Source organism: Marmota monax, unplaced genomic scaffold, assembly GCF_021218885.2.
Source record: "Marmota monax isolate L192 unplaced genomic scaffold, Marmota_monax_Labrador192_F-V1.1 WCK01_AAM20220418_F8-fsc00145, whole genome shotgun sequence".
NCBI classification, from domain to species: Eukaryota; Metazoa; Chordata; class Mammalia; order Rodentia; family Sciuridae; genus Marmota; species Marmota monax.
In genome coordinates, this window is record NW_026695201.1 from 4,649,475 (window position 1) to 4,668,576 (window position 19,102).

General features: G+C 38.4%; 2 protein-coding genes across 2 annotated transcripts in view; one reads left to right on the plus strand and one right to left on the minus strand.

The window, feature by feature from the left end:
• The window catches only part of Sdhc (succinate dehydrogenase complex subunit C), a 41,134-nt gene extending 36,196 nt beyond the window's left edge, over positions 1-4,938 (plus strand). Inside the window, exons 5-6 of the mRNA XM_046428997.2 lie at positions 35-198; positions 4,103-4,938. Coding sequence (XP_046284953.1) covers positions 35-198; positions 4,103-4,207 — 269 coding nt within the window. The 3' untranslated portion in view covers positions 4,208-4,938. The remainder of the gene's footprint in view (positions 1-34; positions 199-4,102) is intronic.
• A 1,874-nt stretch (positions 4,939-6,812) lies between these two features.
• Positions 6,813-9,753, minus strand: Cfap126 (cilia and flagella associated protein 126). Its single transcript, XM_046428994.2, has 5 exons — positions 9,691-9,753; positions 8,608-8,670; positions 8,354-8,434; positions 7,722-7,898; positions 6,813-7,186 (listed from the first exon to the last, which is right to left on the minus strand). The coding sequence occupies exons 1-5, from the start codon at positions 9,715-9,717 to the stop codon at positions 6,962-6,964; spliced, it is 573 nt and encodes a 190-aa protein (XP_046284950.1). The 5' UTR covers positions 9,718-9,753; the 3' UTR covers positions 6,813-6,961.
• Positions 9,754-19,102: the final 9,349 nt, after the last annotated feature.

Genomic DNA, 19,102 nt, shown 5'->3' on the forward strand with positions numbered 1-19,102 from the left:
ATGCAGTTGTGATGGGCTCTTTTTTTCTTCTTAGGGGTCTACCTCTTTGGCTTGTCAGCCCTGTTGCTCCCTGGAAACTTCGAGTCATATTTGGAATTTGTGAAATCCCTGGGTCTGGGACCATCACTGATCCACACAGCTAAATTTGCACTTGTTTTCCCTCTCATGTATCACACTTGGAATGGAATTCGACACTTGGTAAGTTGATTATGGATTTGCCTGTTTTCTGAGTGATGGGAGTGGGGAGGCTGAGAGGATCCTCATTGTTGAGTTTAGTGTTCTTCTTTCTTTTCTTTTTTGACATTGGGGCTTAAATGTAGAGCCTCACACATTCTAAGCATACATGCTGTACCAACTGAGCAATACTTTAAACCCTCAGTGCTATTCTTAAGGTTAGTTGTGCTGGACCTTCACTCAAGGTCCTCTGGGGGAAAGTTAAATAAGACCTCCTCAGCATTCCTTATCAGGTATAGTCCAGGCAGGAACTCGCAGGCTGTCAGTATGAATTCTTCCAGTTTTAAGAAAAATATAATTAAAAGAGACTCCTGAAGCCAAATCATTCATCTGGCATAGGAGCATATTTATTATATAAATATGAATTGGTACCTGTTAGGTGCCGAGCACTGTTCAAAATACCGGGGATGTCAATTATAAGTTAAGTGAACATGGTTGCTGCTTTCAGTTTACCATTCCTGTCAACACAAAGTGACAAGTCTTTTTATATTAGCTTTTGTTAGCTTGACATTAAATTATATTAACTGTTTTTGTTGCTTTTGAGTGATTATAGAGAAGGGGCAACTTTAACAGAAACTGGGTGCCATGGATCCCAGATTTTTATCTTGGGTTTAGGAATCTTTTATTAGTGGACTGTAGACTGTTCCTGTTGCCTCCTATATGGCCTTGGTGTCAATTCAGAACAGGTGTTTCTGTCCTTCTCATGAAGAAAATGAAGGGGGTTGGGTGCAATGGTGCATACCTGTAATCCCAGCAATTTAGGGAGTTGAAGCAGAAGGATCGCAAGTTTGAGGCCAGCCTCAGCAACTTTGCAAGACCCTATCTCAAAATAAAAAAAAAATAGAAAGTACTGGGGATCTAGCTCAGTAGTAGAGAACCCCAATCAATGCCCAATGCCCAAAATAATCAATAAATACAGGAATTAAGCTTTTTAAGTCAGTCTCCCTACTCCTAGTCTTGTGTCCTTCCCCAAAAAGACAATTAAAATTTTCTTTTCACCTGTAATTCCATCTCCTCTGGAGGCCAAGGCAGAAGGATTGCAAGTTCAAAGCCAACCTGTACAATTTAGCAAGTCCCTATGTCAAAATAAAAAATAAAAACAACTAGGGATGTAATGCTCAGTTGCAGAATGACCTGGGTCCATTCCGTAGTACCACAAAACAATAAAAAATCTGGTTTTCCATTACATTTAAACCTGAGCCAAGTGTCAGGTAGATGCTTTTGCCTTCCACATTAGAGCCTTAGAGAGATGCAGCACTTGTCAGATTTCGTATAGGTGGTTCAATGGAATAAAATAAAAAATTAAAAAATAAAACAGACTTAATGACCTATTAAATTAAATGTATCTATTAACTGTCCCCTAGGGTAGTGTTTGGTTTGATTTAAAATGACTTTTCACTTCCCTGAGGGAAAGTTAGTGGGGAGGAAGGGCATTTCCATTAATGACTTCTTATTCCAAGGAACAAAGCTCTCTAAAGAAAATCCCTGATCAGCTTCCTCCATCCACATCCTGGTGAGAAGGAGAGGGAAGGGATGTTGCCAAAAGCTCAGTTCTTGTGTCTGATACCAATCCAGTAATGAGGACACAGTTTTGAGAAAAAGGAAAAAGGTCTATTGCTTTGCTAGCAAAGGAGAAACATAGGGGACTCCTGTTCCAAAGGCTGTGATTCTGCCCATCACCAGGAACAGGAGGCTTTTAAAGTGGTGATTCAAAGGATGCATTCCATGTGTTCTCTGTCTGGAGTTGTAATTCACTTGTTCATTTGGGAGACAGTCATTTTTGAGATCTTCTGGTACCATCCCCAAAGTCTGGATTACTTTGTTCCTATAGTGGGTAGGTACTCAGGGACAGATAACTGCCTGGGATGGGGAAGAAAGGTAATTCTGTTTCCCCTGAGATTAGGGAGGAGCAGGGTGAGAGGAAGAGAAAGAAACAATTTTAAAAATAAGTTACAATGGCAGAGCAGCAAGGGCTATATTCAAAGCATAAAGTGGACCACTGTTACAAGGAGAGAGGTTTTACAGAATTTCCGAACTCAGGATTTTTCTGCCCTGGTTCCTGCATATTAGAGGAATTTTTTTGGTAAGAGATGTATGAACCTAAAGGTTTTTCATTTTTCTTTCTTTCTTTTTTTTTTTTTTCTTCTTTGTACTGGGAATTGAACCCAGGGGTGCTCAACCACTGAGCCACATCTCCAGCCCTTTTTTATTTTGAGACAGAGTCTCGCTAAATTGCTTAGGGCCTCACTAAGTTGCTGAGGCTGGCTTTGAACTTGCAGTCCTCCTGCCTCAGCCTCCCAAGCCACTGGGATTACAGGCATGTGCTATTGTACCTGGCCTAAAGGCTTTTCTTAAGCCTTTAAATTTAAAATTTTTCTTCTAAAAAGTACTAGCTCTGAGTATGATTCATCATTTAAACTATTTCCTGTGGCAGTGTTAAGTGTTTGGCCTCTGAGCTTGGTATTTGCCTTGTTGGAAGATCTAATGGGGGAATGAAGAAAGATATTGATGTCAAAGAGTAGGAACATCGTAGAGAATATCCTTCCTACTACCTACCACCCAGTAGGACTCATAACTGTGCCTCTGTAAGCAAAACAGCTTACAGATACTGTGTAATCTGCTTGACTCCTAATCTGGTTTAGGTAGAACATAATTGGGGGTGTAGGTAAAGGAATGTTTTCACCTTGTTTTTTTTTTTTTTTTCCTGGGTCTCTCTACAATTTTTCCCCAAAGTGACTCCAATTTAATCAATTTTGTATGAGTCTATAAAATTCAGACTGTGGGCAAACTTACTTTTTTCCCCAGGGGCTCTTATAGTAATTTAGAGTGTAATATGTTAATATCCCTAGAGTACAAGAATCTAAACTCATATATTTATTTATTTAGGTACTGGGGATTTAATCCAGGAGCACTTTACCACTGAGTCACATCCCTAGTCTTTTTTCTTTTGAGTAGGGGCTCACTAAATTGCCAAGGGCCTCACTAAATTGTTGAGGCTATCCTTGAACTTGAATCCTCCTGCCTCATTGGGATTACAGGAGTGTGCCACTGTGCCCAACTTAGACTAGTGTTTTTTAAAGTGTGGTTTCAACCCAGTGGGTAGAAAATTTAGTGAGTTACTGCCACCAAAAATAGAAAATATAAAATGCAGTACACATTAGTGTGGGTAAATATTTGTTGTTTCATGAACTTTTGGTATATTATACACAGAGTTCTACCTGGTTCCAATTTGGAAGATATTAGTGGAGTCATAGTCAAAACAAAATTGAAAAACAGTATTTTAGATCCCAGAGTATTCTTTAAAATACTAATACTCTGATAGATGTTCTAACAAGGAATTTTGTGATTGACCGTACATGAATATTGTATCCCCTTTTCAAGATTAACGGTACACATTAATAAATTGAGAGTCTTTCAGTTAAATGTTTGTCAGGTTTATATGACCATGGAACTTCCCCCCACTCAATATAATGCCTTACAACATTATGCAGAACAAGTTGTGGAGAAACACAGTTCAGTAAACACTGGTCTATGTGGTCTACGTATGTTGACAGGAGAAAAGGTTTATCTGTTCTGTGTGGAAGCTTTTGTATGAAGGTTCGCTGGCAGTTCTAGAGAATACTCTTTTTACTACCACCACACAGTGGGACTTGATTTTCTGTCATTGGGATAAGTGGATGTTAAGTACCATATTGAGAAGAGTAAAGGTCAAACCTTAAGATGTAAGTGCTTTTCCTCACGCGGAAAGGAGGTGCCTATTCCAATAGATAATTTGTTTTTGAGAAAGTTGCTGTGACCAGGTTCTTGGGTACTAGGGGAGGGGGGGATTTTTTTTTTTTTTTTTAATTTTGTTTTCCTTTTTCTACAGATGTGGGACCTAGGAAAAGGCCTGAAGATTACCCAACTCTACCAGTCTGGAGTGGTCGTCTTAGTTCTTACTGTATTGTCCTCTCTGGGGCTGGCAGCCATGTGAAGAACTGAAGATCCCAGCATCATCTTCCTACAAATTATTACATTGATTTACTTTCCTGTTTGTCAGTCACTCTTATCTCCAGTGAACAATTCTCCTAATGTGTTTAAATCCTTTTGTGCTTGCAGATCCCTTTGTAGCTTGTAGAACCACAATAGTAGAAAAAGGTCCAGTTTTCCCCTTGTTTCTAATGATGGAGTGGCTGCAAAAACTCCCTTTTCCTGCCCACAGCTCACAGCCTACACTGAGCCAAGGAGCCCTTATTCTCTTTCCATGTTGGACTTTGATTTGTGCTGAGGGTCAGCGTTTGGCTCCTTCTTCCCAAGACAGTAGAAACAATGCCAGCTCTGTAGCCTGTGCCCTGGGAACTGGGGGTGAGGCTTTGGGTGCCACTGCCTGTGGGTTGCTGGCTTAAAGGACAGTTCTGTTCATTGGTCAGAGCCCAGGGCCTTTAGCACCCACACAGTGTGACTGAAAGGAGATAGGTAGGAGTAGAGAATTATCCAGGCCCAGCTACATGGAGATAAAGAGGGTGAGTTGGTTCTTGGAGTAGATATTTCGGGAAGAAGATATATAGCAAGAGGAAGATCAAGAAAATTATCATCAACTGCAATGAAGGTTTTTGTTTTGTTTTGTTTTTGCATTTCTGGAAAAGCAAACCTTTTAATGTCATGTTTTCTAATCCAAGTTCATGTATTATCTTTTTCTGAAACTGAATTAAAACACTCATTTTATCTCTGACTCTCCTTGAAATCTAAGAAAACCAAGAGAATTACTTTTCCTTTACCTCCCTCAGGTCTCAGGCATTTATACCCGCTAGTGAATTTTCCCAGGAGGGACCCTACAACTGACCACTTAGAAATTTTCATGGATTGAAAATCTGATTAGCCAGAGATTCAAATATCACAGAGAAGCCTCCACAGAAAAGGAAAAGAAGCTAAGCATGTGCAGAACTTTTAGGTTATTAAAGGCTCCAAAATCCTATTGAGAATTATATGCCTCATATTACAGTTAAGCAAATTATCCCACCACAGGACCAGCTAAGGGATGATGACCTAAGATTTAGGGGGTCAAGAGGGTATTGAAATCTGAGGGGCCCCCCATATATATATATATATATATATATACATATATATATATAAAATGGTTAAATTTAATGCTTTTATAACCCATATAGGTCTGGCCTTTGGCCCCTAAATCCCTTGGCAGAAGTACTGTTTTGATAGTCTGCAAATTTTGGGGTTTTGTTTTGTCTTGTTTGTTTTTGGTACTAGGGACTGAACCCAGGGGCATTCAACCAATGAGACACATCCCCATCCCTTTTTATTTTGAGACAGGGTCTTGCTAAGTTGCTTAGAGCCTTGTTAAATTGCTGAGGCTAGTTTTTGAACTTGGGATCCTCCTGCCTTGGCCTGCAAGTAACTGATACTACAAGCTTTTGTCACTGCCTGGAAAGAGATGGTTCTTGTTGGCCAACTAGTTAAACCTGAGGGTAGGAGAGGAGTAACAGTGACCTCTAACTGGTGTCAGTTGGATAGGAAAGTCTTAAGACAGTGAAAACTGCTACCTTAACAGTTTCTCTCCCAGTTCCCAGTCTTCCATCTAAGTAATGATCACTTCCCCTTTTTGCTAGCCTTGCTCTGGGAAGTCTTGCAGCTTTCCTCCAGCTTAATCCAGCTCACGTCTACTTTGTCCTTTGAGTGAGGTACGAGTATTCATGAGGGAATGATTTGGCTTTGGAACTGGGGAAGGATTGACAAGGGCATTAAATTTAACAGCCAGGAAGATGCAGAACAGGGTCAATGATAAGCATGTTGGAATCTGCAAAATGGATCGGAGGCTTTTTGACTTTCATTTTTCAATACTGGGAATAGAACCCAGAGCCTTGGACATGCTAGGTAAGTGCTCTACCACTAAGCAACATCCCTAGCCTCTACTTCTTGGAATTTTTTGGTGGCTTGTCACCAGTCCAGTTATTTAAGAGTCGAGTAGTAGGACATCATGATTGTTTTTCAACCATAAATTTGTTCTTGCTCCCTCATTTTATTTTTCTTGTGTCTTCTAATCATTTCCATACTTAAGTTTCCAAACTGTATAATTTTGCTTAGATAAGGATAATGTCTTCTACTTTGGATTTCTATACCCTTTTTTGTTGTTTCTAGTTGTGGTGAACCCAGGGTCTCACATGTTAGGCAAGCACTCTGCCACTGGGATATACCCTCAGCCCCTCCATATCTTTCCTTGACACCTTCTTGAAACATACTCTCTATATATTTTACTTCAGATTTTGAAGTAGAATGAAAAATGAAGGGCAAGAATGGATTTTTTGAGGTTCTTCCCTTTTGCTATAAAATTAAGCCAGTTTTCTCTTGGTCATTTCTGAGTATAACTAACTCAGTCTTGTGGAAATGTTTGCACCCCAAACCATTGTAAATTTTTTTTCACCTCTACTTTCAACCTTCCTAATTATGGGTTACATGAGGCAGCCATACTGCCTGGGCCTGGGCATGTAGCTATTTGGTAGAGGCCTTGCTTAGCATCTGAGATGCCCTGGACTCAATCCCTAGCACCATAAGGGGGAAAAAAAAAGAGAGAAAATCCAAATCAGTAAAAGATTCAACAAACAATATTTATTATTTAAATTTGCCTTTACTCCAGTCTTAAATTTCTCTGTTCCACATTTTGGACTAGGTGCTTTTGGTTACTTTACTCAATCTCTAGGCAGATTTCTAAGTATATTTCTGTATCTCAGCTATCTCAGTGTTCCAGCACACCTGCACTTCTAGGTGGACTATTAAAAGAGTTAACTGGGCTTTGGGGACCTGGAGTATGACCTGCAGAGGGATGTGGGCTATGGGGTTGATCTGGGGAATTAGGATTGGTAGCTATAAAGTTTGGAATTATGGTTGGACTTGGTACTTGTTGTACAGTCTTTGTCATAGACTTCTTCCTGAGTTTCTTCTGACTCTCTGGATCATTGGGCTGTTAAGAGGAGAATAGAACAGACATGTTTCTGGTGAGGCCCAGAATATTCCCAGTCCACCTCAGAATCCTGACTCCCTTATTCCCCTACCATGGGCAGAAAGTTGGGTTTCTGATTGTGTGTGCGTCTGTGTACACACGCATTAGGGATTGAACCCAAGAGTGCTTTACCACTGAGCTACATTCCCAGTTCTTTTTATTTTTATTTTGAGACAGTCTTGCTAAATTGCCCAGATAGGACTTCAACTGCAGTTCTCCTGTCTCAGCCTCCCCTGTAGCTGCACCACCATGCTTGGTAGGTTTCAAATAAAAATTTGGTTCTCCTAACCTCCCCTTGAGATTAGATTATTTTCTATTATGTTGAGAGGCTGGTAATAAGTCCACAGTTCATCCCTTCAGGCCTCAGAAAGTGATTAGGGACTAAACAAGATAGAATGGTTAGAGTTCCCCCTGCTGGGACAATGTTGGCATAACAATAGACATTTTTTGAGGTTGGAGGTGATGGGATTTCGGGTTAGGTAGAAAGAATAAATACCTTGCCTAAGATTTCAGGACGCAACCCATTACAGGCCTTGAGTAAATCAGGATTTTTCTGTATCCATTCAGTGAGGGAGGCAGCACCAGCAGTTGTTCGGGAAGTCAAGGTCACTCGAGCAGGGGGTATCTTCTGAGGCATTTGCCAGGTGCCCATGAAAGTACCCCAGGGACTTACCTAAAAGGAAAAGGGATTCTTCAGGGCTTCTCACTGCCTGTAAATTCCTATGGGTAGGACCTTTGTTTGTCTTCTCTCCATTCTTTCTTCCTTAGGGAGTGCATGGTAATGAAACAAGGCTAAAAGCATAATCCCTCCCCTGCCTTTTCCCTCTCCCTCAATTAGGAATTTTTTTCAACATTTTCCTTCTAAATTCTGCATCCTTAGGCTAAGAGGATCAAGAGTCCCCCAAGTATCATCACCCAAGGACATTTGTTTATACAGTTCATTCATCTGTTTATAGATTCGTATGCTAAGCACAACTCTTTCCTATTAGATAAAGTAGCTGGGAGTTTGGCATACTCAAAACATGAATTAGATTGAACTTTAATTTCTTAAGAGAGTGCCTGCAGTCTCCCAGTTCTATGCCTCAGTTCTTTAACCTTTCTTGATAAGAATGGAGATGGGTATCTTACCTTGGAACGGGGCACTGAAGGCAACAGATGACCACGATCATTGGCGATAATCTGGGTGTAGCCTTCATGGGAAGAGATTTTCTGGGGTAGAGGTGGAAGAGAGAAATGCTTAATAGTACAATAGAGGGAGGATATATCTGAGGAGCTTGAACTAGAGTCTGGGGAGTAGAGGACAGGAAGTTTAGAGAAGACTAAAAAGGGGTGATAGGATTACAGAGAGCATAATGTAAAGGATCATAACAAACATGGTATACCTCTTTTGTTGGTTTGGCAGGAGACCAGTTCTGCAGAATCTTAGGTGAGAAAGCTTTTTCATACTGTAGAGACAAATGAGAATTTGTATCAAGTTAAAAGTTTCCAAGCTTGGGCTGATATAGGCTTAGCCGGAGAGGGATTGTTTAGCATGTGGGAGGTCCTGTGTTCAATCCTCAGCATGGCTTTAAAAAGAAAAACAAGTCCCAAACCTAGGAAATGATGAATAGGCCCCTCCTGAATTGCTGGGATTAGAGGCATATGCCATCATGCCCAGCATTAAACATAGTTCTTTAGATTTTAAAACTAAGGGCTTGCCACAAGTAGCTATTGAGCACTTGAAATATGAGTAGTCCAAATCGAGAGCTTTTTAAATATAAAGGACTTTGAAGACATAGTACAATAAAATATCTGAATATAACTTAAAAATACTGATTAGATGTTCAAATATTTTAGATTTAAATTGGGTTAAATTACAACACTGAAATTAATTTTAATTTTCATGTAGCTACTAGAAAATTTGAAATTATATTTGTGACTCCCACTCTTTTATTGAGCAGTGCTGACCAAGAGTTGGTGAACTATGGCTTATGGGCTAAATCCACATCACTACCTGTATTGGGATGGCCTGAGAGCTAAGAATGATTTAGATAAATGTTTGCAATTGATTTGCCAAAATGGAACACTATGAATACCAATTTTTTCTCACCCTGAAAGAATTCCATTTTTTATTAGTATTAGAAAAAAAAAAAAAGATGTGCTCAGTTTTTATGTTTTGAATTTTGCTAAAAATTTTACAGAGAAGTATTTCTCTTATATAAGTGTCTACATAATATTCTTGACTTTGCTACTTGGCAGCAAAGCCTAAAATATTTACTTTCTGACCTGTTACTGAAAAGAATTCTGACCTCTGGTTTACATCTTACAAATTGAACCCAGAGACACCTTTTGCTTATCTCTGGACCCTCCCAATCAGCCCACTGTCAGCTGTCTGTTCAAAAATCAGAATCCTATGGGAGAAGCCAGGCCAAAGATAGAATTGGGAAGGCAAAATTTAATGTTAGAGAAGTGGAGAAAGAACTTACCTGATTGGCACTGTAGTTGGTGGCCATGATCCTGTACTGTTTACATGTGTTGTTGCCTGGCAACCTCAGAAGGCAGAACTTCTTGGACTACCTTCCAGTCAGCCTGTTACTTCATTGGCTCACATTGCCCCCATATTTCTCTCTGAAACTTAGTTTCATTTTAGAGAAGTGAGGCACTGTAAACATGAGAAAATTAGCTGGATAGCAGACCCACCTCCCACCCTCCCCTCTCTAACATAACTTACCCCTGCTTAAGAACTTCCCGTGTTGTGTTGGGTATTTCTAAAAACTTTAACAAACCATGGAATCCCAAGAGCTGTGTTTGTTGGGCAATGTAGCACAATATACTACAGACTGTAGAGCTAGAAACTGGGGTTTGAATCTTTGTTTGACATGGGAACATAGAAGCTATATGGCATTAAGCAGCTGGCTTCCCTTCACTAAATATCTATTGTGGTGGTGAAGGGCCTGGGTTTAATAGGTAAGTGAGATAAAGTGAGTAATGTGTCTAGTCTTTTTTTTTTTTTTTTTTGGTGAACACAATACCTTTATTATCATTAATAATTAATTAATTCTATTAATTAATTAATTAACGTGTGCTGAGGATTGAACCCAGTGCCTCACACGTTCTAGATAATGTGCTATCATGGTGCATACTCAATACTGGTGAGATACTGTTTATAGGGCCCACTATTTCATTTTCTCAGGTTGCATAACAAAGAAACAATGTCTAAAAAAATGACTGACTCAAATTTGTTCCCAAAAGGAAAATTACATCTTGTCTGTAGTCCTTAAATGACTCTTGTCTCTCTGTCACTCTCGAGTAACAGAACTTAAGAGCACAGATGCTTAGCAATGGCTAGGATAATGTAAGATCTGGAGCCTTGTGCAGGGAGATTGAGCAGGGATGATGACAGAAAGTCCATAGGACTAGGCAACCAACCCTCTGAGGCTCATCTAGATTGATTTTAAAATACTCATCTACTGGGTTGTTACGAGAACTAATGAGGAAGTGGAACTGTGCTTTGTCAATTGTCTACATATAAGCTGTTAAGATAAAAGAAATAAGTGATCTCCAGATTGCGGGGTATACCTTAGTGATAAAATACTTGCCTAATGAGCACAAGATTCTCTGTGTTTGCTCCCAACTTTGAAAATAAATTGTCCAAAGAAATAGGTAAGTGAGACAAGGGAAGCACTATAAGGTATAATTAATTGTCATCCTTTTATTCTCTTTCTCCCAAAGTCCTTATCCCAACCAATTCAAGTGTAAGAACATTCCTCACACTTTTAGAGAAGGTAAAAAATAACTCGTTTCCTAGATTCTGACAGTTACCAGCTGGATAATGTGAAGTCTGGAAAGAGGACTTGAGTCTTTAGTCCCTATTGTTCTCATTAGTCTCAAGAGTGATGGAAGAGATGGGAGTTATTTAAGGACCCAAAACTGTCTTTGCTCTAGAATATCCATTTTGGACTTTAAAGTCACAATGATAGTTACGCAAGTATCATTTCTCTTGGAATTTCTGTCTTCAGCTGATATGTTTTCACCTGCTTTTCTGATAGGAATATAATGATATGGGATGACTGTGTTCTTGTTTTTTTAACTTATAAAGAAAAAAGGTTGCCTGGGCAACCTAGCAAAACCCTGTCTCAAAATAAAATTTTAAAAGAGGGATGGGGTAGGGATATAGCCTAATGGTAGAGTGTCTACCTAGCATGCAGGAGGCTCTGGCTTTGATCCCTAGCATTCAAAAAAAATTTTTTTTTATTTGGCTCGTGGTTCCAAATACTGAAAAGTTCATGATCAGGAGGCTGCATCTAGTGGGAACTCTGCAGAGTCTAAAGTTGCTAGTTTTTGTTTAATTGAAAAAGTAATATGCTTGTACATGGGGGAAGAATCCCATGTTTATAAGAAAATGATGAAAAAACAAACCTTCATCTGACTTCAACTTCCAGTTGTGCTCCTCAGAGGCAATTACTGTCAATATTTTGTGTTTTCTTCCAGAGATATTTTATGCATTCAAACAATTATGAGAGCAAATTGTTTGCAATGCTTTGTGATTTGCTTTTGAGTATCTTGGGGGCTATGTTTCATGACAGTATAGTACTCCACTTGTGATATGCCACCACTTATTCAGACCCATACAAGTGACCATTTAAGTTATCTGCTGTTGCAAACATTGCTGCAATGAAAACTGTATGTACACCTATATCTCTAAGGTCATATATACTATGTATCTTTATGAAGATATATAATATATGAGATTAATTTATAAAAGTACATTGCAAAGTCAAAGCTTTGTGCATTTAAATTATTGGTAGGTACTTAAAATTATCACTCAAAAATATTACGTCAGTTTGTTCTGACAGTGCATAATAAGTGCCTACTTACTTTTCTGTTTTTTGTTTTGTTTTGTTTTTAATAATGGGGATTGAACCCAGAGGCACTTAACCACTGAGCCACATCCCCAGCCCTTTTTATTTTTATTTTCAGACAGGGTCTCACTAAGTTGCTTTGACACTCACTAAGTTGCTGAGGCTGGCTTTGAACTTGAGATCCTCCTGCTTCATTTCCCAAGCCTCTGGGATTACAGGCATGTGACACTGTGCCCAGCTGCCAGCTGGTTTTTGGTTGTTTTTGTTGTTGTTGTTGTTGTTGTTTTTGTTTTTTTTTGTACTGGAGACTGAACCCAGGGGTACTCCACCACTGAGCTACCTTCCCAGTCCTTTTTATTTTTTGTTTTGAGACAGGGTCTCACTAAGTTGCTCAGGGTCTTGCTAAGTTGCTGAGGCTAGCTTCAAGCTTATGATCATCTTGTTTCAGTTTTCTGAGTTGCTGGGATTATAAAAATGGCTTTTCATGTCTTTTGTCATTTGTGATTAGACTGTCAATCATTGTTATTAATCTGTTTGAATTCTTTATATATTAGGGAAACTAGCCCTTTCCCAGACATGATGCAACCATTTATCCCAGTTTGTTACTTTTGTTTTCTTTGGGACTTTTTTTTTTTTTTTTTTTGCTATGGACATTTGAAGGGGGCAGGTACTGGAGATTGAACCTACAGGTATTCTACCACTGAGCTACATGCCCAATCCTTTTTATTTTGAGATAGGTTCTCATTAAATTGCCCAGGCTGGCCTCAAATTTTCAATTCCCCTGCCTCAGTCTTCCAAGTGGCTGGGATTATAGGCATGCACCAGCTATGTTTTCAATATGTAGTCAAATTATTACTCTTTATACTTCTAGACTTTATGATTTTGATAGATTTTCATAAATTTCAATGTTTAAAGACTGACTAGCTCATGGTTTCAGTTTTAACAATTTAACTTTTGTTCCTACTAAACTTTGTTTTAGTGAACAGACAGAGGTGAGGTATTAGATGCCTAACTGATTTTCTTGGCATTGTTTATTGAATAAACTATCTTTTCCCACTAATTTGAAATGCCACTTTTATCATATTCTCTAATATATTTGGATTTGTTTCTGGATCCCATAATCCATTGTTCTGGGGAGAGGGATGACCATTTTAGATTATTTCTTTCTCTTAAACCTAAAATCTAAGGTGCAATCCTAACTTGCTCCTGTATGAATTCTTCCAGCTAAAAGTTCACAGATACTAGAAAATTGTCATAAAAATCAAAATAGGCAATTAAGCTTCTAATAAAATTGCATTGATTTTAGCATTTCTTTACATGAACTTGTTGACCTCAGGTCATTAGGACCATATTCAGTTCTTTGAAAAGGCTCATAAAAACCCTACTCCCTCTCACCTGCGTCCCGTGCAGGCAATGGAAATGAGGTTCCCCTCTGTGGAATGGGCTGGCTGAAAAATAAAAGCTAGGAAAAATAGAACAACAATAAAAGAAAAAAAACCCACAGGACACAGAAAATAATTTCAAAAAGCAGGTCTGGATGAGCAAGCTGATCATAGGGATGGAGCTTCTATACTCTGGCAAAATGAAGCCTGAACCTGCTTTATTTATTTCGGGGGACATCAAAGGCCTTCCGTAGAATGTTCTTCTCCAAAAAAACATAAAAGGTGGGCTGTCCAGTTCCCAACTGGTTACACCCATCTCCTGAGTGACCATGAGAGAATGTCCTAGCAGAGTGAAGATAAAGGTCATGTGCCTTGGGCAATCTATTTCGTGGGAGAGCCATGGATAGTTTCCCAAGATTAAACCTAAAATCTCCCTGGCTACATGCTGAGAGAAGATCCTCATGTGTTTTCAAGGATGGCTCCCTGCAACTCCCAAAATATCTCAAGGTATTTTCATCATTCAATTTCTCTGATGTCTGAAATTAGACCATTAGGAAATCTTTTATTTGCATTGAGATTATCTGCTATCGAAGTGCAAGTTTACTTTGGCTCTATAGGCAATGTATAAACTGGACCTAGGTAAGGGTACCACCAGCATAAGTCCTGGAGTCGAATTACCTGAGTTAAATTCTGGCTCTGCCTTAAGTGTGAGACTTTGGGAAATTAACCATTTTGGTCTTGGTGCCTTCATATGTGAAATGAGGTTAATCTTAGTTTTGAGCATTAAACCAGGGGTTAATCACCCCTGGTTTCAATCCCCTGGTATAAATAAATAAATAAACAAACAAATAAATAAAATGCACAGGGTAGTTTGTACAATTTTGGGATGGAAAGTTAGACTTGGATTTTAAATTATTCCTGAAAAATCCAGAACTAGCACTTGAACTGTGGTTCAGTTCCCAGTGGATACAGCCACTGTGGCCTTCATATCTGACTTGCTGGTACTGTCAGGCTCAGAAATAGAGTTTTTATCCTAAGCAGGCATTTGCCCAACTTATCTATTCTTTCCAATTCTTCTCTCTCTCTCTTTCAATTGTCTGCGATTGAATCTAGTGGTAATTTGCCACTGTGCTATACCCCAAGCCCTTTTTATATTTTGAGACAGTGCCTCACTGAGTTGTCCAGGTTGGCCGGGAATTTGTGATCCTCCTGTCTCAGTCTCCCAAGTTGCTGGGATTATAGATGTGGCACCACTGTGTTTGGATGGATACCATTATGTCTTTTTTTTTTTTTTTTTTTTGAGACAGCCTCACAGATGTTTAGGCTGACTTTGAATTGTGATTCTCCTGCCTCATGGATATCATTACACTTTAATGCATAAACAGCTTCTTTTATTATAGCTGTAAATGGGTAATACACTGATGATGTTCTATAATTTAATTCATTTCCTGTTGGACATTTAGGTTGCTTCCAAATTTTTGCTATTACAACAATGTGGCAATATGTAACTTTGTTCATATGTCATTTTACATTTGGGTGAGTATAGCTATAGCATAAGTTTGTAAAATGAAATTGTAAAATCAAAGAGTATGTTTGTATTGATAGGGATTGTCAAAGTGCCTTCTGTAGAGGTTTTCCCCCTTCAGCCATGTATGCCAGTTCTGTGGAAGCTCTTTTTTTTTTAATTAACTTTTTTATTTATATATGACAGCGGAATGCATTACAATTCTTATTACACATACATAGAGCACAATTTTTCACATCTCTAGTTGTATACAAAGTATATTCACACCAATTTGTCTTCATACATGTACTTTGGATAATAATATCCATCATATTCCACCATTCCACCAATGTCCCCCTGTTAGAGTTCAAGTCTGGATGGTGCCTGGCAAAATGCCAGAGGGAGTGGTTTGAGAAGTAACAAAAGCGAGCCATTAAGTGTGGAGATTCCTTATTGGTTGACTGATGTATCTAGTTTATGCTAATTAGATAAGCTGTGTGGAATGTATAAATACTGCTCCTGTCCTGCAATAAATGGCTCCTACTCCTGCTGTATCAATCTACACAAGTTATTTGTCACCCCCCTGGTTATTTTGCTGCAGCCGGACTGCGGCATTCCCCCCTTTCCCCTCCCACCCCTCTGCCCTGTCTAGAGTTCATCTATTCCTCCCATGCTCCCCCCTCCCTACCCCACTATGAATCAGCCTCCTTACATCAGAAAAAACATTCAGCCTTTGTTTTTTTGTGATTGGCTAACTTCACTTAGCATTATCTTCTCTAACTCCATCCATTTACCTGCAAATGCCATGATTTTATTCTCTTTTATTGCTGAGTACTATTCCATTGTGTATATATGCCACTTTTAAAAAATCTATTCATCTATTGAAGGGCATCTAGGTTGGTTCCACAGGTTAGCTATTGTGAATTGTGCTGCTATAAACATTGATGTGGCTGTGTCCCTGTAGTACGCTGTTTTTAAGTCCTTTGAGTATAGACTGAGGAGAGGGATAGCTGGGTCAATGGTGGTTCCATTCCAAATTTTCCAAGAAAGTGGTGTTGATTTGTATTTCTCTAATTTTTAGCAATGATGAACATTTTTCATATATTTTTTGATCAATATTCTCATATTCTGAGAAGTGTCTGTTCAGGTCCTTGGCCCATTTATTGATTGGGTTATTTATTTGGTTGAGTTTTTTTTTTTTTTTGGTGTTTAGCTTTTTGAGTTCTTTATATACCCTAGAGATTAGTGCTATATCTGATGTGTGAGGGGTAAAGATTTGCTCCCAAGATATAGGCTCTCTATTCATCTCACAGATTGCTTCTTTTGCGGAGAAGAAACTTTTTTCTTCTTAGTTTGAATCATCCCATTTATTAATTCTTGATTTTAATTCTTGCACCAAAGGAATCTTATTAAGGAAGTTGAATCCTAATCCCACATGATGGAGATTAGGGCCCACTTTTTCTTCTATTAGGGTCTCTGGTTTTATTCCAAGGTCCTTGATCCATTTGAGTTGAGTTTTTGTGTATGGTGAGAAAAGAGGTTTAATTTCATTTTGTTGCATATGGATTTCCAGTTTTCCCAGCATCATTTGTAGAAGAGGCTATCTTTTCTCCAATGCATGTTTTTGGCACCATTGTCTAATATAAGATAATTGTAGTTTTGTGGGTTAGTCTGTGTGTTCTCTATTCTGTACCCATTGGTCTACCAGTCTATTTTGATGCCAATACCATGCTGTTTTTGTTACTATTGCTCTGTAGTATAGTTTAAGGTCTGGTGTAGTGATGCCACCTGCTTTACTCTCCCTGCTAAGGATTGCTTTAGCTATTTTGGGTCTCTTATTTTTCCAGATGAATTTCATAACTGCATTTTCTATTTCTATGAGGAATGTTATTGGGATTTTGATCAGAATTGTATTAAATCTATATACTGCTTTTGGTAGTATGGTCATTTTGATAATATTAATTCTGCTTTGGATATTTTTTTTGTATCTAAGAGCAAAGTAGATCTTTCCATCTTCTAAGGCCTTCTTTGATTTCTTTCTTTAGCTTCTGTAATTTTCATTATATAAATCTTTCACTTTTTTCATTAAGTTGATCCCAAGTTGTTGTTGTTGTTGTTTTTTTTTTTTTTTTTTGAGGCTATTGTAAATGGGGTAGTTTTCCTTTCTGAGGATTTGTCATTGATGTATAGAAACGGATTTGATTCATGGGTGTTGATTTTATATCCTGCTACTTTGCTGAATTCATTTACTAGTTCTAGAAGTTTTCTGGTGGAAATTTTAGGGTCTTCTAGATATAGAATCATATCATCAACAAATAGTGCCAATTTGAGTTCTTCTTTTCTTATGTGTATCTCTTTAATTTCTTTCATCTGTCTAATTGCTCTGGCCAGTGTTTCAAGAACTATAAATAGAAGTGGTGAAAGAGGGCATCCCTGTCTTGTACTAGTTTTTAGAGGGAATGTCTTCAATTTTTCTCCATTTAGAATGATATTGGCCTAGGGTTTAGCATAGATAGCCTTTATGATGTTGAGATATGTTCCTGTTACTCCTATTTTTTTTAGTGTTTTGAACATGAAGGGGTGCTATATTTTGTCAGATGCTTTTTCTGAATCTATGGAGATAATCATATGATTCTTATCTTTAAGTCTATTGTGTCAATTACATTTATTGATTTCCATATGTTGAACCAACCTTGCATCCCTGGGATGAATCCCACTTGATCATGGTGCACGATCCTTTTGATATTTTTTTGTATTCAATTTGCCAGAATTTTATTGAGAATTTTTGCATCTATGTTCATTAGAGATATTGGTCTAAAGTTTTCTTTTTCTTTTCTTTCTTTCTTTTTTTTTTTTTTTCTGATGTGTCTTTGCCTGGTTTTGGAATCAGGGTGATATTTGCCTCTTACAATGAGTCTGGAAGTGCTGCTTCTATTTCTATTTCCTCAGATAAATTGAAGAGTATTGGTATTAGTTCTTCTTTAAAAGTCTAGTAGCACTCGGCTGTGTATCCATCTTGGTTTTTTTGATGGTATCTTCTATTTCTGTGGCAGCTTTTGAAGGCTTTCTAGATTGATTAGATCTCTAAGCTATTTGCTTTCATCTCATATTATTTCCTGTATTCTAAAAGCACTAAATATGGTACTTTGTCTAGTGACACAAATTTTCAAAAATTTGTGTTTTAGATAAACTATCATATTAAGTGCTTTCTTAATATATAATAGCCAAAAGTCAACAACTTGAACTTATAACATATTTTTCTTGCCCTGGAAAAAATTTAAAATCAGAAAAATGATGAATAACTAGTTATTAATAAAGACTTGGGCATGTATTTCATCTGTTTCATGGTTTGACTTCCTGAATCACTGTCTCTAATTATTTCATCATCTTCCCAAGTTTTCTTCCAAGTAGCTCCAAGGTGCCCTGTAAGTTGCCTCACCGAGCTAAGAAGATCTCACTGAGCCAAGCTGCTGGTCCAATTTTGAACTATTTATACCCTGGCTTTTGTAGATTTCCCTGTAGGAACTGAAAATACAGTTCTGTTATATGGTAAACCCTGGAAAAATGTATGGTCATAAATAAAAATTCATAAAAACTATAGTTTCAGAATTTCCTTATAGATGTCAAATATCCAAGTCATTTTTCTTTTCTGAGACTAAGGCTCCCTCTAATGGAGATTGCTATTACATTTCCCTCCAGCCTCTGTTAGAGTCTGTAAACAAGTCAAAATAACACCTGGCATTTTACCAGGGGAATGTTAGAGTTCGTAAACAAGTCTGGATGGTGCCTGGCAAAATGCCAGAGGGAGTGGTTTGAGAAGTAACAAAAGCGAGCCATTAAGTGTAGAGATTCCTTATTGGTTGACTGATGTATCTAGTTTATGCTAATAAGATAAGCTGTGTGGAATGTATAAATACTGCTCCTGTCCTGCAATAAATGGCTCCTACTCCTGCTGTATCAACGTTCACAAGTTGTTCGTCACCCCCCGGTTATTTTGCTGCAGCCAGCCGGACTCCGGCAGATGGTGGCCTGTTACGGGGAGCCCCGGGACACTCGGGGGTAAGTGACGAAAAAAGCTGCCCGTCCATAGATAGGACGGGAGCAATCTGCTCGTCCCTAGGCAGATAGGGCGAGAGGAAAAATGGCCATT

Excerpts from the sequence above, each read along its gene's own strand:
- Cfap126 (XM_046428994.2), bottom strand. The coding sequence starts at position 9,717 with ATGGCCACCAACTACAGTGCCAATCAG. Across the intron at positions 7,899-8,353 it reads CTTCAGTGCCCCGTTCCAAG|GTAAGTCCCTGGGGTACTTT; the intron begins GTAAGATACCCA and ends TTTTCCTTTTAG. Across the intron at positions 7,187-7,721 it reads GTCCTGAAATCTTAGGCAAG|CCCAATGATCCAGAGAGTCA; the intron begins GTATTTATTCTT and ends TCCTCTTAACAG.